The sequence below is a fragment of the Haemaphysalis longicornis genome, unplaced genomic scaffold, assembly GCF_048455015.1.
Source record: "Haemaphysalis longicornis isolate Haplotype H1 unplaced genomic scaffold, Haemaphysalis longicornis Haplotype H1 scaffold_20, whole genome shotgun sequence".
NCBI classification, from domain to species: Eukaryota; Metazoa; Arthropoda; class Arachnida; order Ixodida; family Ixodidae; genus Haemaphysalis; species Haemaphysalis longicornis.
In genome coordinates, this window is record NW_027526296.1 from 887,984 (window position 1) to 906,306 (window position 18,323).

At 48.4% G+C, this 18,323-nt stretch overlaps 2 protein-coding genes and 1 non-coding gene across 4 annotated transcripts in view; all 3 read right to left on the reverse strand.

Annotated features, from left to right (window-relative positions):
• Positions 1-18,323, reverse strand: part of LOC144172285 (uncharacterized) — a 75,696-nt gene that overhangs the window by 52,656 nt on the left and 4,717 nt on the right. The gene's annotated exons all lie outside the window — the stretch shown is intronic.
• On the reverse strand, positions 7,411-7,482 carry Trnae-cuc (transfer RNA glutamic acid (anticodon CUC)). Its single transcript has one exon. It is a non-coding gene; the product is annotated as a tRNA-Glu (tRNA).
• On the reverse strand, positions 11,020-12,395 carry LOC144172279 (uncharacterized). Its single transcript, XM_077701027.1, has one exon. It carries the CDS (start codon positions 12,379-12,381, stop codon positions 11,020-11,022), a length of 1,362 nt encoding a protein of 453 aa, XP_077557153.1. The 5' UTR covers positions 12,382-12,395.

Here is an 18,323-nt window from a genome sequence, read left to right on the forward strand (position 1 = left end):
AACATCCGCCATGTCCATGAGGGGGGAGAAAAAAAAATTGTTGAAAACGTTCCACTCAACGTGAAAGCAGTCGGAAATGCAGAGCAGTGATTCGCCATAACTGACTGTCGCGCCGTTATCTGCTCACTGCTACCACACAATACAATTCAAATTTCCCGCCTTCGCAGTGCTCGCGCGCCCCCTGCCTGAAACTGCGCTAACGGGAGTGCTTGCTTTTCCTCCCGCACATGCCGGAGTTGCACTGCCACTTTTTTTCGCTTACTATCGTAAAAACCAACCCAACGTTCAGAACTAAATGAACGTGGGCGGTGCCGGTTAATTGCGAATATTTTGCTTGAAATGTACCTACGGTTTTTTTCCCTAAACAACGGAGAGATGTACGACGACCGCCAGCGGTTCACGAGTTCCTAACGTTTATGACTATATTGTCACGAAGCCAAAAACGACGCAGTTGTCTTCAAGGAAAACAAGTTTATTGGAGCGAACTTGTGCTCCCCTAACAACTCAAAAAATACACATCCGGCAAAGCAGTAGTCAAAAAAGTGACGTGCGCAAGCGAGCGTGGGATATTCGAATGCTGCGGCATCTGGTCTGCAGGCTTTTATCTTTCGGCGCGAGTGTTTCTGGAACCGTCGATTTACATCCAGAACATTATAGATCAAAGAAGATTATTCTGGGCTAGTGACGGTGGGGCGAAGCAGTCTGCTTATCTGAATGAGATAGCCCGTGCGGCATAAAAAATAAAGAATGGAAGACGCGCTTCGCTTGGGACACAGATAACAGACAGGGGCGTGGCCGCGCAGTAAAAACAAACAATAAATAAACAAACCCATACATGGTTCGCGGCAATTTAAACCGCTTGGCTTTCGAAGCCCCTGGGTTACGCCACGACGACAGCCGCTACGGCGGAACGCCGTGTGGCTCTACTTGGGTCCAGCGAGCGAGCTACGACGACAAGGTGAGCCCCTAAAGTGCTCTGCACTTAAAAGCAAAAGAAAGCGCGTTTTGGATTGCAGTCGAATTCAATGGTAAATTCAGCTGATTAATACACTACTAGGTTCCACAGAGATTACCTGCACAAAGAATCTTTTGGGCAAACTGTGAACGGCACTTTGAGCGCTTGTTCCGTATACAGCGCTGCCGCCGTGGCCACAAGGGCCTCTCCAAGTACGGCCTTGGAGGGACGACAATCCAAGTTCAAGGACAGTCTTGAAGACGCCTTGATGAATCAGCCTACAGGGCTAGCAACTGTTGTGTACGCACTTTTCTATGTGTGTCACACCCTTTGTATGCTTGGCAACATGACAATTTGTGGCTCCGTTGTCCGGTACAAGGGTTGTGCTTGCGAAAGCTACAAGTCTGCATGTTTATAACGATTCCGGACACAACGGGCACGCGTCTATAACAAAACGTTATAACGTACTTGTATAACGAAATGTAGGTGTATAAGCAAACATTTCTGCCATAAATGAACGCCCTCATATTAAACGGGCTGATGAAAAAAAAAAAAAAAAAAAACCTCCGGGTGCACTAAGGTGTAACGGGATGTAAAAATTGTTTCTTTAAAATTCCGATTTTCATGCTTTGTAAAAGAAAAAGATTACACAAAATAATTATCACAAAAGATGTCATCTTCCGTTGTTTTAACATTCCTGTCGCTTTGATTTGAAATGCTTGTAATAGTGTGTTTGTGTGATTTGTAGTTAAAATAACTCAGGGGGTGAATATCGTGAAATATTGTCCACTGCTATTTTAATTCCCTATACATTGACAATTTTTCTGTATTTTTTATTGTTAAGGAACATTCCCATAAATTGTGGTCGAAGTACTATGGTGTCCGGTTACATTTATATTTCCTCTTATCCGTAATGGCAAACCTTTGAAAATAGGAAGGCATTTGACCATGTTTAGTAATGCCTTGCGAGTTATAGTAGTTATGGAAAATTGGAATCTCCCATAATTCCAAATTCGCTGGAATTTGGAAGTCTTCTTTGTTTCGTTATGTGTGACTTCTACTTTTTCTGGTTGTCATCCGATATTCTAAGGTATTGTAAGGTTAACATAGGGTAGCTGTTTTAGGAGCGCAGCCCTTTAGCGGTTCCGGGTGTCGGAGTCTCCTGTCGTCGTCGTATCATGTAGTCACGGTACTTAAACACCGGGGCGCTCGTTTTCCAACGCCTCGCGCAAGGACGTGACGCGAACTAAAAGAACATACAGGCAGTGTTGTACACGTCCCTCTAAAATAGGAACGAAAGCTCGTTCCTCGTTCCTTCCTAATTTTGAAACGAGTTCCCGTTACAAGTTCCTTTATTGCGAAAGGAACGCGTTCCAGTTCCACTTCGAAAATTGCAACGTGTCGTTACATTAACGGTACAATTAGGTTTTTAAATTAAAATATAGTGCCGGATAATCCTGGGGTGAAAATAAGGGAGAAATTTAAAACTCAAATCGAACTACGTATATTATACGACTATTAACACCGCCGGCAGCAGACTATCTGGAGATAAAAATAATGAAGAGAAAATCTCCTAGGCGAATTTTTTCAGGGAGCACCGGACAAACTCCAGGCGGCTCTAGGACATTTCGGTGCAGGATGTTTCAGTGCGAAAATTTCGGTGTACGGACATATCGGTGTACGGGCGTTTCGGTGCACGGACATTTCAGTGTACGGACATTTCGGTGCGCAAACTTTTCGGCGACCAAATTATCCGGTGCTTGCCTGTTTGCGACAGCCGTTATATTTTTATTTCCGAATAACGTTGGTTATGGACAAAAATCTGGTACAGTGAATTTATTTTTTGATTGATGCCATGTTTGATCTTTGCCAGGTATTTTCATAAATTCTACATTTTTATATTTTTGTTTAGTACCTATTCCTGGGGACACCTGTTATGCAGCCGATTGAATTCTTTAGTACACGTTTTTTTATTCACGACAGGGTGTTAATTTATATTCGCTATTTTTTAGCTAAGACAATTAACCGGTGTTTACGACGGTTCAACGCCTTCTTTGTATTTTTATTTAAATTACACACCCACAAATTACATAAATTACACGTACACTCTCAATATCCAAAACGTAACAAGCATTAGCTAGCCCCCCAGAATGCAGAAAACCGCATGAAGGGTAATATGTAGGCTGGGCTGCCTTGCTAAAATGAATTTGCGAACACTGGTCTAGGATATTGTCGTGGAGGAAGAACGGGCCTTTTTGAAAACAGTCGCAGCTTCGTATGCCCTAAATGTTGATTAGCGCATACGGGTTGTGCACACAAATTGCACCCATCCTGTTCGGGAAAACCAACCTTCGTTTTAGGTTTACAAAAACCAAGGGAGCTCACGAAACCTCTATAATGTGAAACAAAAAGCCACCCAAAAAGCCGCTGAGAACACAATGGCCACTATCGTTTGCTGGCTACGCCCATCCGCGCGTTGCGGTCATACCGATGGCGCCCCAAATCCAGGAATCGCTCTTTCTTCGCCTTCAGTCTCCCCATTGAGAATTAACTCTTCAAGTCGCGCATATCATGGACACCGCAGGCATGCATTGCTTTATCCCATTATAAGGAGCAAAAAATGAATAAGCTAGTGTGATGAGAGCGGCAACAGTCGTCTTTAAGTTTTCGAAGTCCAGTTGACGCAATGGTGAACCACAAGTGACAACCCTCTCTCTCTACCAAGGGGGCTGGTAGGCGGCGGGGCTCAGCCTTCCCCTCCGCTGAGTAACGCCACCGTAAGTGCTATCATTGGTTGGTTAGTTTTAAGTAGAACCGGCACCGAATGTAACGAATACGAGATTGATTGAGAAAATAGTAAAACGGGATGCACACAAGCTTAATCTACCTCGTTTTTGTGTTATTTTTTTTCGCGGATGTTTTGCGGGGGGGGGGGGGGGGGGTGAGAGGGGGAGGATGGACTAAAAGCAGCGGCGTCTTGCACCGTTGGGTGAAGTTAAAGCAATCAAAGTGCTTCGGTAACACTAAAAGTAGTAGGGTTGTTCACATGAATGTTAAAAAAAAAAGGTTGAACGGATGCAAATTAGCAACGTTATTTTTACACTCTAGTACACAAATTGGGTTTTACGTGACAATGCTCCGCCAGGGTTTAGCGTTCGTTTCCACGCACGGCGGCGCAAGCACAAGTCTCGAACGTAAAATCATATCAAGTCACGAAATTACAATATTAAAGCTAAAATGTTCAAAGAATGCCTGGGACATCCCGTGACTCAAAATGTCCGGGCCAAGACGTCGTGCACCAAAATGTCCGTGCACAGAAATGTGCGCACCGAAACGCACTGCACTTAAATTTCCGACACCGCAATCTCCGGATCCCCAATTAGACAATCTTTCCCCGCCAGAGACCAATTCTATCGGCCAGACGCGCGTCCTGGCCTCCCCGTGCAAACGATGAAAGGTGAAAAGCATTCTCGCGGATACGCTATTCACCCGTGGAAGGCCGCGTAAGTTCAACCAGCATGAAAGCAAGCACAAGTTGCGGCCTGCTGCGTGGTTATTCTTCTGCCTTTGACCTTTGAGGAAGCACTTACGGCTGAAGGGCGGGCAAACTGACCATCTTATAGGAAGAGAAACGCAGTAGCGCTTTGTGGATTTTTGTACTCGAGCCCTGGCATCAAAAACAGCCAAATCTTAGCGATGTAACGTTCCTGCCGTTCCTTCAAAAACCTAACGAGTTACCGTTACAGTTCCACCGACCCTCAATGAAACGGTGGCGTTCCCCCGTTTTTCCTAAAAGGAACTAGCTCCAGGAACGCCGTTCCTTGTAACGCCGTGCCGTACAACACTGCATACAGGGACACTCGTTTTCCAACGCCTCGCGCTAGAACGCTTCGGGCTTCAAAAAAACGAGAGTTACAGCCAAGCTGTATACCTCTTCCGCCCCCCCCCCCCGCCCAGCGGTTTCTTCTCCGTGGACAAAAACGCCAAGGCGCCAAGAATACACTTATACACTGCATGCTTCGCTCCTCCTGGTGTTTGACGTTAGTGGAGATAGCCCGGGATTTTTTTATTGAATTCTAGTGTAATTGGCCAATGTATTTGTATTCTCGAAATCATCTTTTCGGGGCGCATAGCAATTATTACAATAATTTCTAACAGCCGAGCTGTTCTAGGACTGCTTATGACGACAGTCTCTGTTGGTATTGTGTCACGCTCTCTGCCGCGCAAACCAGTTGCCAGGAGGAGGAGGAGTAAACTTTATTTTTGCGAGCCTTAGGTGCTGCTGTCGGGGCACCCGCCTGGGTGGGGGGTTTCCTCTAGTCCGGGATACCCTGAGCTGCGCTGGCCACCCGGGCCCTCTCTACCAGGCTACGCTGGGAGGAGAGGTCGGAGCTGGTCAGCTGTGCCACCCACTGCTCGTAAGTATGGGACGGGGTTTGTTGACACCCCCATACCAGATGGTATAGGATGCCAGGATGGGGGCAGTATTTGCAAGATGCGGGGTGGAGGGTGGCGTGCATTGCATGGAGTAGGGTATTGTGGGGGTAAGAGTTTTTAGTTGCCGGAGTATTGTAGCTTCGGTTCTGGATAGGTGTGGGTGGGGTGCTGGGTATTGTTGGCGCCCGCGCCGGCAGTGGGCGAGTATATCGGCGTATTTTCTCAGGGGCGTGGGCTTGAGGATGTCGCCATCTTGAAGTTTGTCACCCTCTTGGGAAACGGCCCGGTGTGTATGCGTGCGGGCGGCGGCGTATGCCGACTCATTTCTTTTGAGGGTTTGGTGGCCAGGTGACCAGACAATCTGTAGTTCAGGAAGTCACTGAATTTGTTTTAGTATAGCCAATGCTGGTGGGGATGTTCGTCCGATCAAGAAATTGCGGCATGCAGCTTGGGAGTCTGTCAGTATAACTCTGTAGTCTTCGCAAGTAGTAGCGGCTAGGGCGATAGCAACTTCTTCGGCTGTTTCTGTAGATTTTGTAATGGTCGTGACTGCGGTTAACTCTTTTCCGTTGGCGTCGGTCACACTGGCAGCGTGGGCAGATTTGTGGGGGTATGGAGAGGCGTCTGCATATCGAGTGAAGGGGAGGTGGTCGTACTGCACGTGGAGTGCTCGTGCCCTTGCTGCTCGTCGTGCCTTGTTATAGGTCGGATGCATGTTACGTGGGATGGGAGCCACTCTGATGTGTTGTCGAATTGGTCCGGGAATGCGTGTCTTCTCGTCTTGCTGTTGTGGGGTCGAATCCAGTACAGCAAAAAAAAAAAATCGTAAAAAATAAAACATGTCGTAGGACTTTCATATTTTGATATGACGGTTTATATTGCCGCTAACAATAGACTTCCCAGCAATGCACTTGTGTTTAGAGATAAAGCCGACTTTACAGGTATCGGCGTACGCTTCGTCTTTGAAAGCTGGCTTTTCCTCAATGTGTGTTGCACAGTGAAGCATGGCCATCTACGCAGGGACTACGATTACAGAAAACAGCTCTTACCCTTTTGTTGTCGACAGCATCCCGAAACAAATTATATGGCGATTAGCCGCTAAGACGACTCTATCACTAGATCGAGTTTCATTTACCGTCGTAATTAGTCAGTTCGCTCCTCCTAAACGCACAATACTCCTAAACGCACAAATTTTGCGTTTAGGAGTATTGTAATCGCCAGTGCCGTTTTCTCACCGGTTTACCTGACCGGTTTACCGGTCAGGTAAACCGATCAGTTAGGTGTGTTTTGAATGTTCTAGCGCTGATTGCTTTATAGGCACTCCCACGTTTCAGATGACCCACTTCGCTTCATTAAACTTCCCACAGTAGTTAAAAATGCGTTTCGCAAGTTCCCATTCACGTTCTCGAAGTGTCAACTGATCGGTGAAGAGCCCTGAATGCCTCCTGGATTAAAGTTTCCTCCGAAAAATGCATCTTCAACAACCCCAGAAATCTGCGCTACTTTTATATTCCCTGCTCCAAGAACCACCTCGAGCTTGAACGTAAGGTACTACATTCGCGTTACTTATTCTTTAATGGCGCACTTTAATATAAGGGTAGTCAAAGCATCAGGTCTCAACAGTGGGTCTTAACATTAGGCCAAAAGTAGGTCTTAAGGCTTCCCTTGGGGTACTATGTGAGGAAATTAAAGATCAATATTGCGAACAAGCTAAGAGTGATGATCCAGTTTTGGACGCGAAAAGCCCTTACTTAATTTGGGTGCTCTCAACTTAATCCGTAACCCACTGATCAGGAGTATAGGATCGACAATTGAGCTAGTTGGTAGTGGTTTTTAATATCTTGAAACAGCGCAAACAGGACATCGAACAGTGCAGGAGCAGGTGCGCTCACTGTGGAAACAGGAGAATGACTACAAATATCAAGAGGTGGATGCTTGCTCCAAGCGGATGAGGTTAAGAAAAAATAAAATTCGGAGGTAGATAAGAAGTAATTTCGCAAAAAAAAAAAAAACACTGCTTCCGACACCGGGAATCGAACCCGGGCCTCCTGGGTGAGAGCCAGGTATCCTAACCACTAGACCATGCCGGAACTTTTTTTTTTTTTTCTTTAATACATGGAAATTTTAGAGAGAAGTCAGCCAAGACAATTGACACACAATATAAACACTAACAGACAGAAAAGGGTAAGCCCGTCAGTCTAACAAAGGTCGGCACCAATTCAAAACTCAGGAGAGCAAACGCACGCATCCAAAAGATGCAGCCACTCTGGTGGATCACTCTGCGCGACGTAAACGCTCCGTACCAACGCCGCCTGTTCCCGAAAAATGACCTTGGTCGGCCTAGGGGGTTCAGCATGCCGATCAGTCATGCGGCACTTCCACAAGCTAAACAAACCTAGGAGCACAAAAACGTCATACGGCACCCGATTAACGTCCTCAAATGGCAAGAAGCGAATGGTGTATGGGGTGATGTCAATGTCCTTTTTTAGTGTCCGTTGCAAAACGTCCCAGAAAAAACACCGCGTCACGGCACAGCACAAAACAGTGGTCAATAGTTTCTGGTTGGTTGCACAAGCGGCAATTGTCTGACCAAGGGATCGACATTCCTTTGTCTCGCAGCCATGTTTTAACTGGAAGCGTTTGCGAATGAAGCTTAAAGAAAAACGTTTTAGCATTTGGCGGCACGCACATACGCTTGACACGGTCTAAAACATTATTCGTATGGTCCCATAAGTATGGCTGGCGATAAAGAGGCACGGGGAATAGATTATGAATTAAAGTGTTCGTCATAGCTGTCCTTGAAAGACTAAACAGGTACTCCAGAGAAAACCGCGCAGTAAGGAAATGAAAAGTATCTACAACTTCTTTTAGAAAACCCCATGGCGGCTTTTGGTTGACCTCACCCGTAGAAACAAGGAGAAACGGCAAATGGTAACTTATGCGCTCTTGAATTACAGTACGTAAAAATGGATGCTCCGCCGACTTGTAGAAGAAAAACCGAGACACAAGTTGGTGCACAAACAAATGCATTAACCCAACACCACCAGACCGTAAAGGAAGAAACAAATTATCTCTGCGCATTGGCTCCCATTCAGATCCCCACACGAACGTAGCAAACACTCTGTGTAGAGCCTGGACTTTCGCCCGCGCACAGTGCAGTACCTGAAGCACATAAACAAGCTTTGCTACCAAGAAGACATTGCAGACTTGCGCACGGGCAAATACAGAAAGTTCTCGCCCCATCCATGCCTGCGAGGCACGCTTGACATGCGTGAGTGCTGAAGACCAGTGTGGTCCTGAGTTCCTTATTTGGTGCAAAGGCACGCCAAGGTACTCAAGCGGTGTGCTGTCCCAATTAATACCTGCAAATTTGGAAGGTTTGGTTCCCCACAGGCCAAGCCAAAACCCCTTAGTTTTCTCCATATTCATGACCGCTCCAGACACGTCACAAAACTCCTTAGTCAATGCAAGGGCTTCGTGAACACTACGCTTGTCAACACAAAAATAGGCAATGTCATCAGCATACGCAAGAACTTTAACTTCACATGACGCTAACGAAAAACCACGTACTCTTTGACTCTTTTGTATGCTAACACAAAGAGGCTCTATGTACAGTGAAAACAGTAGCGGCGATAGAGGACAGCCCTGTCTAACAGACGATCTGATCTGAACTGGCTTCGAGAGGATGCGATTGACGACAAGTTGTGTAGTGCAATTCTTGTAGCAAAGCTGAATGCCTCTATATAGCACATCACCTACATTAGCCGCTTCCAAAAGTGCAAATAAAAAGTCGTGAGACACCCGATCAAATGCTTTCGCAAGGTCAATTTGGATAAGGGCCACCTGTTCAACCGAATCAGACACGCATTCCAATATAGAACGAGCAATATGTATATTCGTTTGAATACTTCTGTTCCGAATACCGCACGTTTGGTGAGAACCAACTAAACTAGAAATTACGTGTTGAAGACGGTTAGATAAAACTTTGGCGAATATTTTATAGTCAACATTGCAGAGAGAGATTGGCCGATAGCCCTCTACAGATCTCAGCTTGTGTTCATCCGCAGTTTTTGGTATTAACACTGTGTGCCCTAAGTAAAAGGTAGGGGGCAAAACACCGTGATCGTATGCGGCTATGAATATGTCCAAGAGGACTGGAGCGAGGATATCAGAAAACTTCTGATAAAATTCCCCGCTCAGTCCATCCGGTCCAGGGGTCTTGTTTGTCTTAAGCGAAGAGATGGCAATCTTAACCTCTTCCAGTGTAATAGGGCCGGAAACCCCGGCACACTCATCATCCGCAAGCCTTGGAAGTGCCCCAATGAGAGAATGAAAGCCACGCTCTTGACGCACGACATTGGACCCACCAAATAACCTGCTGTAATGAGCATGGAATGCACCGGCAATATCAGCTGAGTCAGTATACCTAGTACCATTATAATTAATCTCAATTATCTCCTTTGCAAGAGCCGATTGGCGCTCATCACACAGCGAACGGCGAGTGGGATAACTGTCATAAAACCTTCGTGTTCTGGACCGAATTAATGCACCGTGGTATTTTTCAGTAACATATTGCTGCAATTGTCCTTTAGTTACGCCAATTTCATCTATACTTGATCCAGGCATTGCTGCCTCCAGTTCGTGAAGGTCCACCAGTGTACGGGAAAGTTCACGAACATGAAAGCGTTTTAGAAACGCAAGACGAGCTGACTCTTCTATAGCCAAGTTTCGCACCTCTTGCTTAAAAAGATCCCAATGTTGATATAATGAAAGCTCAGCTATTGCAAAAGTGTTGTGTAAACACTCCGAAATACTTCTGCAAAAGATTTCATCGGCCCATAAGGAGACGTTGAGCTTCCATAGATCCCACTGAGGCAGCACACCACGCGGCTTTGAGCTACCGAAGTAAACAGATACCATACAGTGATCGGTGAAAAAAATAGGGCGCACAGTATAGTCGGAAATCCCAGAAACTTCTTCTGCAGAAATGTAAATTCGATCCAGGCGTGCATTCGAGGTACACTGAAAGTGAGTGAAGTGCACGGAACTCCCTTTCCTCTCTCCAACATCAACAAGACCATGCTCGTGCACTAGATCAGCCAGGATGGCTGCGCTGCGGTCATATTGCACGCTAAGCCTAGAACGATCCTGCACATTACATACACAATTGAAGTCCCCCATGAGGAGGACTTTTCTTTGCGTACGTAGAAAATCCCGAACCGACAGAAAAAACGACGTACGCTCACGACAGTTCACGGGGGCGTAGAGGCAAATGACACGCCACTCAACACCTGCAATGACAAGGTCACAGCAAATAAACCGCCCCGAAGTATCGGTGCTACACGAGAGACAAGAAAACCCTATGCCCTTGCTGATGAAGACAAAGCATCCCCCAGACAAGCCTGCGGAGTGGCTAACACAAACACTGTACTGCTCTAAGAAGGGCTCTAATGCTGCCGATATGTCCTCATCTCCACAGAGCTTTGTTTCCTGAATGGCCGCAATGCTCACGTCCATCCGTTTAAGGAGGCGCAAAAGCTGGTACTGTCGTCTCCTGTTCCTCAAGCCTCTCACATTAAGTGTGGCAGCGTGCAGTGCTGTGACAGTTGCCATACTGTGGGAGCATCTCACGTGTCCTTGTCACCTCCAGATAAACCACCCTTGCGGATGGCCTTGGATGACAGTACCTTTCCTGGCTTCTTGGAACCAGCCAGCGGCACAAGACCACTAGCCAGAACAGCAGCGTCGGAGGAGTCCAGTACGGTGGACGCCTGCTTTTTGCCCGCGATGGATGCCTTCTCGCCATCCACAGGAGCAGGCCTTTTCATCGGCCCGCTGCTACCACCCGGAACGTCGTCAGGCAAAGCCACAGCATCCGCCCAAGATGATGAAGCAATCTCCATGGGGCAAGTAACGGAAGCATCGTCCCCAACGTCACCGGGAGACAAGTCGCTCCTCTCATCATCGCTGGCAGGCAGTGGTACTGAAGCATGGTCTTCCTCCAAGGCGTCAATGGGAGTCGCGGAATCCATGCCAATCGGCTCCCCCTGCTCATCACTTGCCGATCCACTTATCACTTGACCAGGTGGCACCGTATGGGGCTCCACTTGCTCACTCTTCCCCGCTGCAGGATTTGTTGGCACAGCCTCGGGAGGTCCAGCCAACACTGGCTGGTTAACTTCCCCCGATGCGTCCACTACCTCCGTGACATCCATGACATGAGCGGACACATCTTCATCAGTTGGTAATTCGTGACCTTGTCGGAGCTTGTCCGCATATGTCATGACACACCTTTCTGCGGTGTGGCCATACCGACGACACTCGGTGCACCGTGGGGTACGACACTGCCGCCGTACGTGCCCAATCCTGTTGCAACGCAGACAAAGAGGTGGTCTGCCAGGGACCAGTACAAGGCACTGGCTCCCATAAATGTCCATCATGTGCGGTATGTCAGCGACCGAGACGCCATCCTTCAATGTGAGGGACACCTCCCGAGCTCCGGTCTCCATGTGGTCCATTCCTGGACACCTCCACATCTCTCTAGCAACAGACTGGGTAGTTCCGAATGGTTCCAGCGCTTCAGAAATCCTCCGGTTGTCCAAATGGCGCGGCACCCAAAGTAGCTTCATTTTGATGTTTCTCGTTTCCGGGTCAAACACCATACACTTTAGTCCCTTGACGGTGATGTGCTCGAGCTGGACTAGCTTTTGCTTGACACTGTTGGAGACGCAGGTAAGCATCCAAACGTGACTCATTTGATATTGTCCGATGCACAACACATCACGGAGGTTGATAACGCGAGCCAACGCATCCCTAAAGTCAGGAGCCCGGTAAGGACGGCCTTTCAAGTCCGCATGCAGGAAAACGGTATTCAAGACAACGTTACCGGTTGGGAGACGAGGAAGAATGATCTTGTAGTTATCCATATTAGTTTCAGACGAAGTAGTACCTCGGTCAGTGACCGATGCGCTGTTTCCAGCTGAGAGCATGAAAAGACACAGCCGTTCCGAACGGCGTCTTCTTCTTCCTCCCCTAGACCATGCCGGAACACGCGGAGGTACTGACGGCGGCCTAGGTTGATTTGTTGTAAAAAACATTCACTGGAGTCACTAAATACAGAGAATAAAATGAAAATGAAGTTGTGGACACATTATTTAGGTAGCTTTTACAGCGAAGCTGTGTATGTCTCGGTTCCCCATACTGTGTGTACGGACAGATCGTCGTAGTCAAATCCCGTTATTGCGAACCTCAGATAAACGATTTTTTCAGATTAACAAACATTTCGAAAATCCCCTACGAATTCCCCATTAATTTCTATGTAAAAATATTTCACTACTACGAATTTCAGAACAGAGATTATTTCAGAATAACGTGTGGAATTTTATCATCCTCATATAAAACAACACTTCAAAATAACGAATTCCGAGTGTACGAAATTACTTGTGTTGGTGTGAAGGACTATTTTTATTGGTCCCTTGAAATTCGTTGTATCGAGTTTTGACTTAGAACGGAAATTTCGCGACTCCGGAACTAGTGTTTTGCGTTGCCGTCTTGAAGGGTTGTTGGAGTGACATTTTGGCTCGTGTTTTTCCCGTCGAGACACGAGCATCTCGAAGTGCTTCCGGAGCGACGTTTTGGCCGGCGTCTGTCCCGTGCAAGCACGCGCACATTACCGGTCGCCCCACGGGGTCGCCCCTTCATGCGTGGTGCACGTGGGGGGGGGGGGGGGGGGGGGGGGTGTAAGGGGGGGTACGTGCACGCGTTGCCAGGGTTCACGCGGTAACCGGTTCGGAGCCATTTTGATTAAATTGTTACAGAAAACGGCTGTTACTTGTTTCACAATAGCTATTCCGAAACAAATTATATGACAATTAGCCGCAAAGACGACTCCGCGCGCGAGTTTAATCTACTTTCCGTGATTACGCACAGTTCAAAGTAAAGTTGTAAATAATATGAAATTCCCGTCTGCCGTCAATACTATAGAACATCTAGGCAAGAACAAAAACGCCCGTGTGTTCGAGATTTCGGCCCACGTTAAGAATCCCCAGGTGGTCAAAATTAATCCGGAGCCATTCACTACGGCGCGCCTCATCGCTTGTGTATATCGGCGCGTTAAACCCCAGAATAAATAAATAAATAAATAAATAAATAAATAAATAAATAAATAAATAAATAAATAAATAAATAAATAAATAAATAAATAAATAAATAAATAAATAAATAGAAATAAAGCTTCTCAGCGAGCATGCAGCCTCTTCCTTGGGGTCGGAGCTTCCGTCTTTTAGCCCGGAAATCTCTTCTGAGAAGGGACGCACGTGCCCTAATTCCCCCGTCTGTCTGCTCCCTGCCCCCTAATCTTTCCCGTGTGGAGGAAGTTTCTCTCAGGAGGCTTCGGAATGGGGTGTCCCTCATACCTTCGGTCCCTTGGACTTGGGGGCACTCGCAATAAGACCAAGGAACTTGCCCCAAGTGTCCGTCTCCGGCGGCTGAAGCTGATGCCGAGCATCTTTTGTGGACGTGCGCGGGAACAAGGGCAGCTCGAGACAACGCGCTCAGAGGGGTTGGTCTCCGGTGAGATAAACCACAGACGACTACAACCAACCGCTGGGTGCAGGAAAATAGCCACTTGAGGTCGCTGATGGACTTTAATTCAAGTAACTGGACTTCATTATATGCCTGTAGTCGAAAACTCCGTGTCTATCGTGACTATCTGTGCTTTTTCCACCCCCCCCCCCCCCACTCTCTCAATTGCCTTCCTACTTTCCTATTTTTCTCTTGTTTTCCTTCTCACGTCTCTCTCCCCTCTTTTAACCTCCTCTCATATGCCATGGGGCAAGACACGAAGCAAAAAAAAAAAGTGGTTGATCCCCCTTTCATAGGAATCGGCAAAACACGCAAGTGAAAGGGGCCTTCACAGGAGCAGTTAAATGTTACTTCCTTCTTGTGCGAAGGGTTCCCGAGCCTGACCCTGCCAGTCGAAGTGACACCGACACGCAAGAAACAAAAAACAGGGGAGGGTGCCTTAATTCACGCGCGTCCCCCGTACTAGTTCTAGTACACTCTACCCGTACACGAAGGCGCCGGCATCGAGGCGCCAACTGTCGGCGCTCATTAGCGTCATGATGCGCTGCTTCGCTTCGCCTCTTCTAGACGGCGCGCAACATCTGAATGAGTCATAGGGAAAGGCATAAGGTGCGTTCGTAGCATGTTCTCACGTCTCGGTTCGTAGCGCAGTGGGAAGAGCACCACCTACCTCCCGTTCCTGCGAAAGAGTTGTGGGTTAGCAACCGGGCGCCGCCGCGTCAATTGCACTTTTTCTGGCGACATCACTTCCGTGACGGATATCACGTCATCAAAATTTTGTGTAGCCGGGCATAAAACACTTTCGGGCTGCTTTCGTGTTAAAAGGAAAAAAAAAAAACGAACGGAAGCAGGGTTGTCCACTATAGTGAAATTCTGGTCCTCACAAGTTCCATTCAGCTAGTTAACTAGAGGAACTATTCTCAATCGCAGACTGCAAACAAATGTGTTTTGATTCGTCCACTGTTTCGACTTGCCCAGTTCGGCGGTCGTCCGTCCTCACAAACTGGAAGGGCCCTGAATCATGTCACGCACAACAGCCAAGCCCGAGCCTTGAAGCGGAGTTGCACGTCTTTACGACGACGATATCACGGTGTGGACCGGTGTAGGCTCGGTCGGGGAGATGCAGGACCGCATCCAAATGGCGATTGATACGGTGAACAAGTATGCCAAGAATTGTGGACTCTCGTGCGCCCCAGAAAAATCGGAACTGCTCCTAGTGCGCCGTAAAGGCGGTAGGCGAGCTGATGCACCTTCAATGCACATCATGCTGGACGGTGCCACCGTCACCCCGTCTCCGCAAATCAAAATTCTAGGCATGATTTTCCAAGCAGATTGCGCAAACACAACGATGATAAGGAATTTGGAAAGAACGAGTAGACAGTGCAATGAATGGGCCAAGGATTGGCGTGAAAGTCACGAGTCAGTGGCCAGTGCGTGCGCAAGTAACGTTGCTTTATGCATGACATGAAAGAAACAGAAGTTGGGGCACGAAAGCAACTACGCAAAACGGAAGATATCAGCGTTAAAAAAAGCAAGGGGCTAACGGAAATGTCCGCAATAGAGAAAGTAAACGTCCTACGGGGTTTTGTCGCAGCCCCTCGAGGTGTTGAAGTCCCGATGCGCGCGGAGTCGACGAGGACGTCACGGCGAGGCTGGCTCGATGACCGGTTCTAGTCCTCGTCGTAACCAGGCGCGGGACGTCGGGCAGGTATCGTCGACCTTTTCGATGAGTCACGGCTCGAGGGCGTAGCAGCGGGTGTGAGCGGAGGGTTCCACCTCCAGGTGAATCCGGACCCGCGCTCTCTCGCCCAGCGCGTCACAGGCTCCAGGCACGGCCAGCCCACGGGTTGTCGGGATCAGCGGCGGACGGCTCTCGGGAACAGCAGCGGTTGCGCTCCGGGTCTTCCCCGAAACGATCACAGGGCCGCGCTCTCAAGCCCAGCGCGTCACAGGCGTCCCCTGATCACCGGCCTGGTTCGATTTTTCTGCACGCACTCGTCGCAGCTGCGCGCTCGGTCTCCTCTTCCTCTTCGTCCACGGGCACTTCATGACAGACAGATTGCTCACATGCTTCGTCGGATCACGGTCAAAGGAAGAGGCATGAAGAAGGCTGACACACTTCGACTTGTCCACGCATTTGTCGTCTCAAGGTTCACCTATGTGACGCCCTATGCTCTACTAACGAAGACTGAGAAGAACAAGTTGGATACGCTCTTGCGAAAGGTGTACAAACAAGCGCTGGGTTTGCCATCCTACACCTCCAACGAGTGTCTCCTCAAGCTTGGGCTTCACAACACTGTGGACGAGCTGATTGAGGGCCACCTGCTCAGTCAGCGCTACCGGCTATCAAGGACGGATGCGGGCAGGGCCCTTCTACTGAGACTGGGCATGAACATCCCTGATCGCCCTCTAGAATCGACGGAAAATATCCCTGGTGAACTACGCCGTAACATCACAGTGGCCCCCTTGCCAAGAAACATGCACCCGCAGTTCCACGAGGGACGGAGAGAGGCGCGAGTTAAAGCCCTGGATAAAAAATATGGCTCCAACGAAAATGTTTTTTACACGGACGCCGCAGATTATGCAAGACACGGAGTCATGGTGGCGACCGTAACGAAGATAGACAGCCACGTCACGAGCCTCACTCTCACGAAAGTAACGACGCTACAGGCCGAAGAGGTAGCTATAGCACTGGCGATAACGCAAACACCGGCGGAAGTAGTCATCACGGACTCTCAGTCAGCGTGTAGGAGCTACCTTCAAGGCCGCATCTCACACACCGCAATTAAGATCTTAAGCCAGAACCCTCCAAAGAAAAGGGTATTTGTTGTCTGGACACCCGCTCACACTTCTCTCCATGGCAATGTCTTTGCCCACGAGACTGCTCGAGGTCTGACCAGCCGAGCGCCGCGAGAGAGTTGGCCAGAGACGGCCATCCCCTTGACATCATTCCAGGAGGTGACGCAATACTACAGGCTAGCCCGGCTAACGCTTCCCCCTGCACACCCCTCTCTCAGCAAGAAAGAGGAGCGCTACTGGCGTCTCCTGCAAACAAACACCTTTCCCCATCCTACCAAGCTGCACTTTATCTGGCCTACGTAATACCACCCGCAGTGTCGATTCTGCAAAGCACCCTGCACTCTATACCACATGGTGTGGGAGTGCCAGCTCAACCCCTCAGTTTCCGCGATTTCTAACCCCTCGGTTGAGCAGTGGGAAGGAGAACTGGCCAGCTCGAGCGCCGAAGAACAGCTTCGGCTGATTCACCGGGCTGAGACGGCTGGACGCTCCAACGGGGTCCTGGACTGAGGAAACCGACCACTTGGCTCTTTTTCTTTAATAAAGTTTACTCTCTCTCTCTCTGCACGCCATCAATCAAGGCACCCGCCGCGGTAGCTCAGTGGCTAAGGCGTTGCGCTGCTGAGCACAAGGTCGCGGGTTCGATTCCCGGCCGCGGCGGCCGCTTTTCTGATGGAGGCGAAAAGCAAAAACGCCCGTGTGTACGAGATTTCGGCGCACGTCAAAGATCCCCAGGTGGTCAAAATTGATCCGGAGCCCTCCACTACGGGGCGCCTCATCGCCTGCGTTGCGTCGGCGCGTTAAACCCTACAATCAATCAATCAAATCAATCAAGGCATGACATTGCTCGCATATAATACTGACTTTCATTTGCCGCCTTTTTTCCGTATCCACACGGAACCTTACAAAGCATTAAAGCATGGGAAACACTAAAGTCCCACAAGACCACAACACATTGGCCCATAAGACACTTCACCATGTACCAATTCTGCAATGAAAAAAAAAAAAAAAACTTAAGTCCGCGATCACTGGGCACCCAGCTATAAACTTGCTGCCCTCGGCAACAAGGCGGCCCAAGCAGGCACCGACGAGAGCGCACATTTTCAGCGTATGGAAAAATCCACTAAGAAAAAGTTATATGGTCTTCATATTAGAATACAAGGCGGCCTGTATTTGCCCGGGAAAAATACCTTCCCAGCAATTAACTTGTGTTTAGAAGTGAAACCGACGTTAAGGGAATCGTAACCGTGGTCTTCGTAAGATGGCTTTCCCGCATTGAGTATTTCTCAGTGGAGCACGCCCGTCTACTGAGGGAATACCATTACAGAAAGTGGCCCTAAATCTTCCTTTATAGAAACTATCCCCCCCAAAATTTACATTACAATGAGCCGCTAAGAGGACTCTGAGTTTTATTTGCTTTTCAAAAAAACATAGTCCACTGTGAAGTTCTAAATATTGTCGAATGCTCGTCTGCTGTCAAAACGGGAGGAAAACGCACAGCCCCACATTTGTCCACCAGAATAAAACTCTAGTTCTTCAAAGTTTTGTT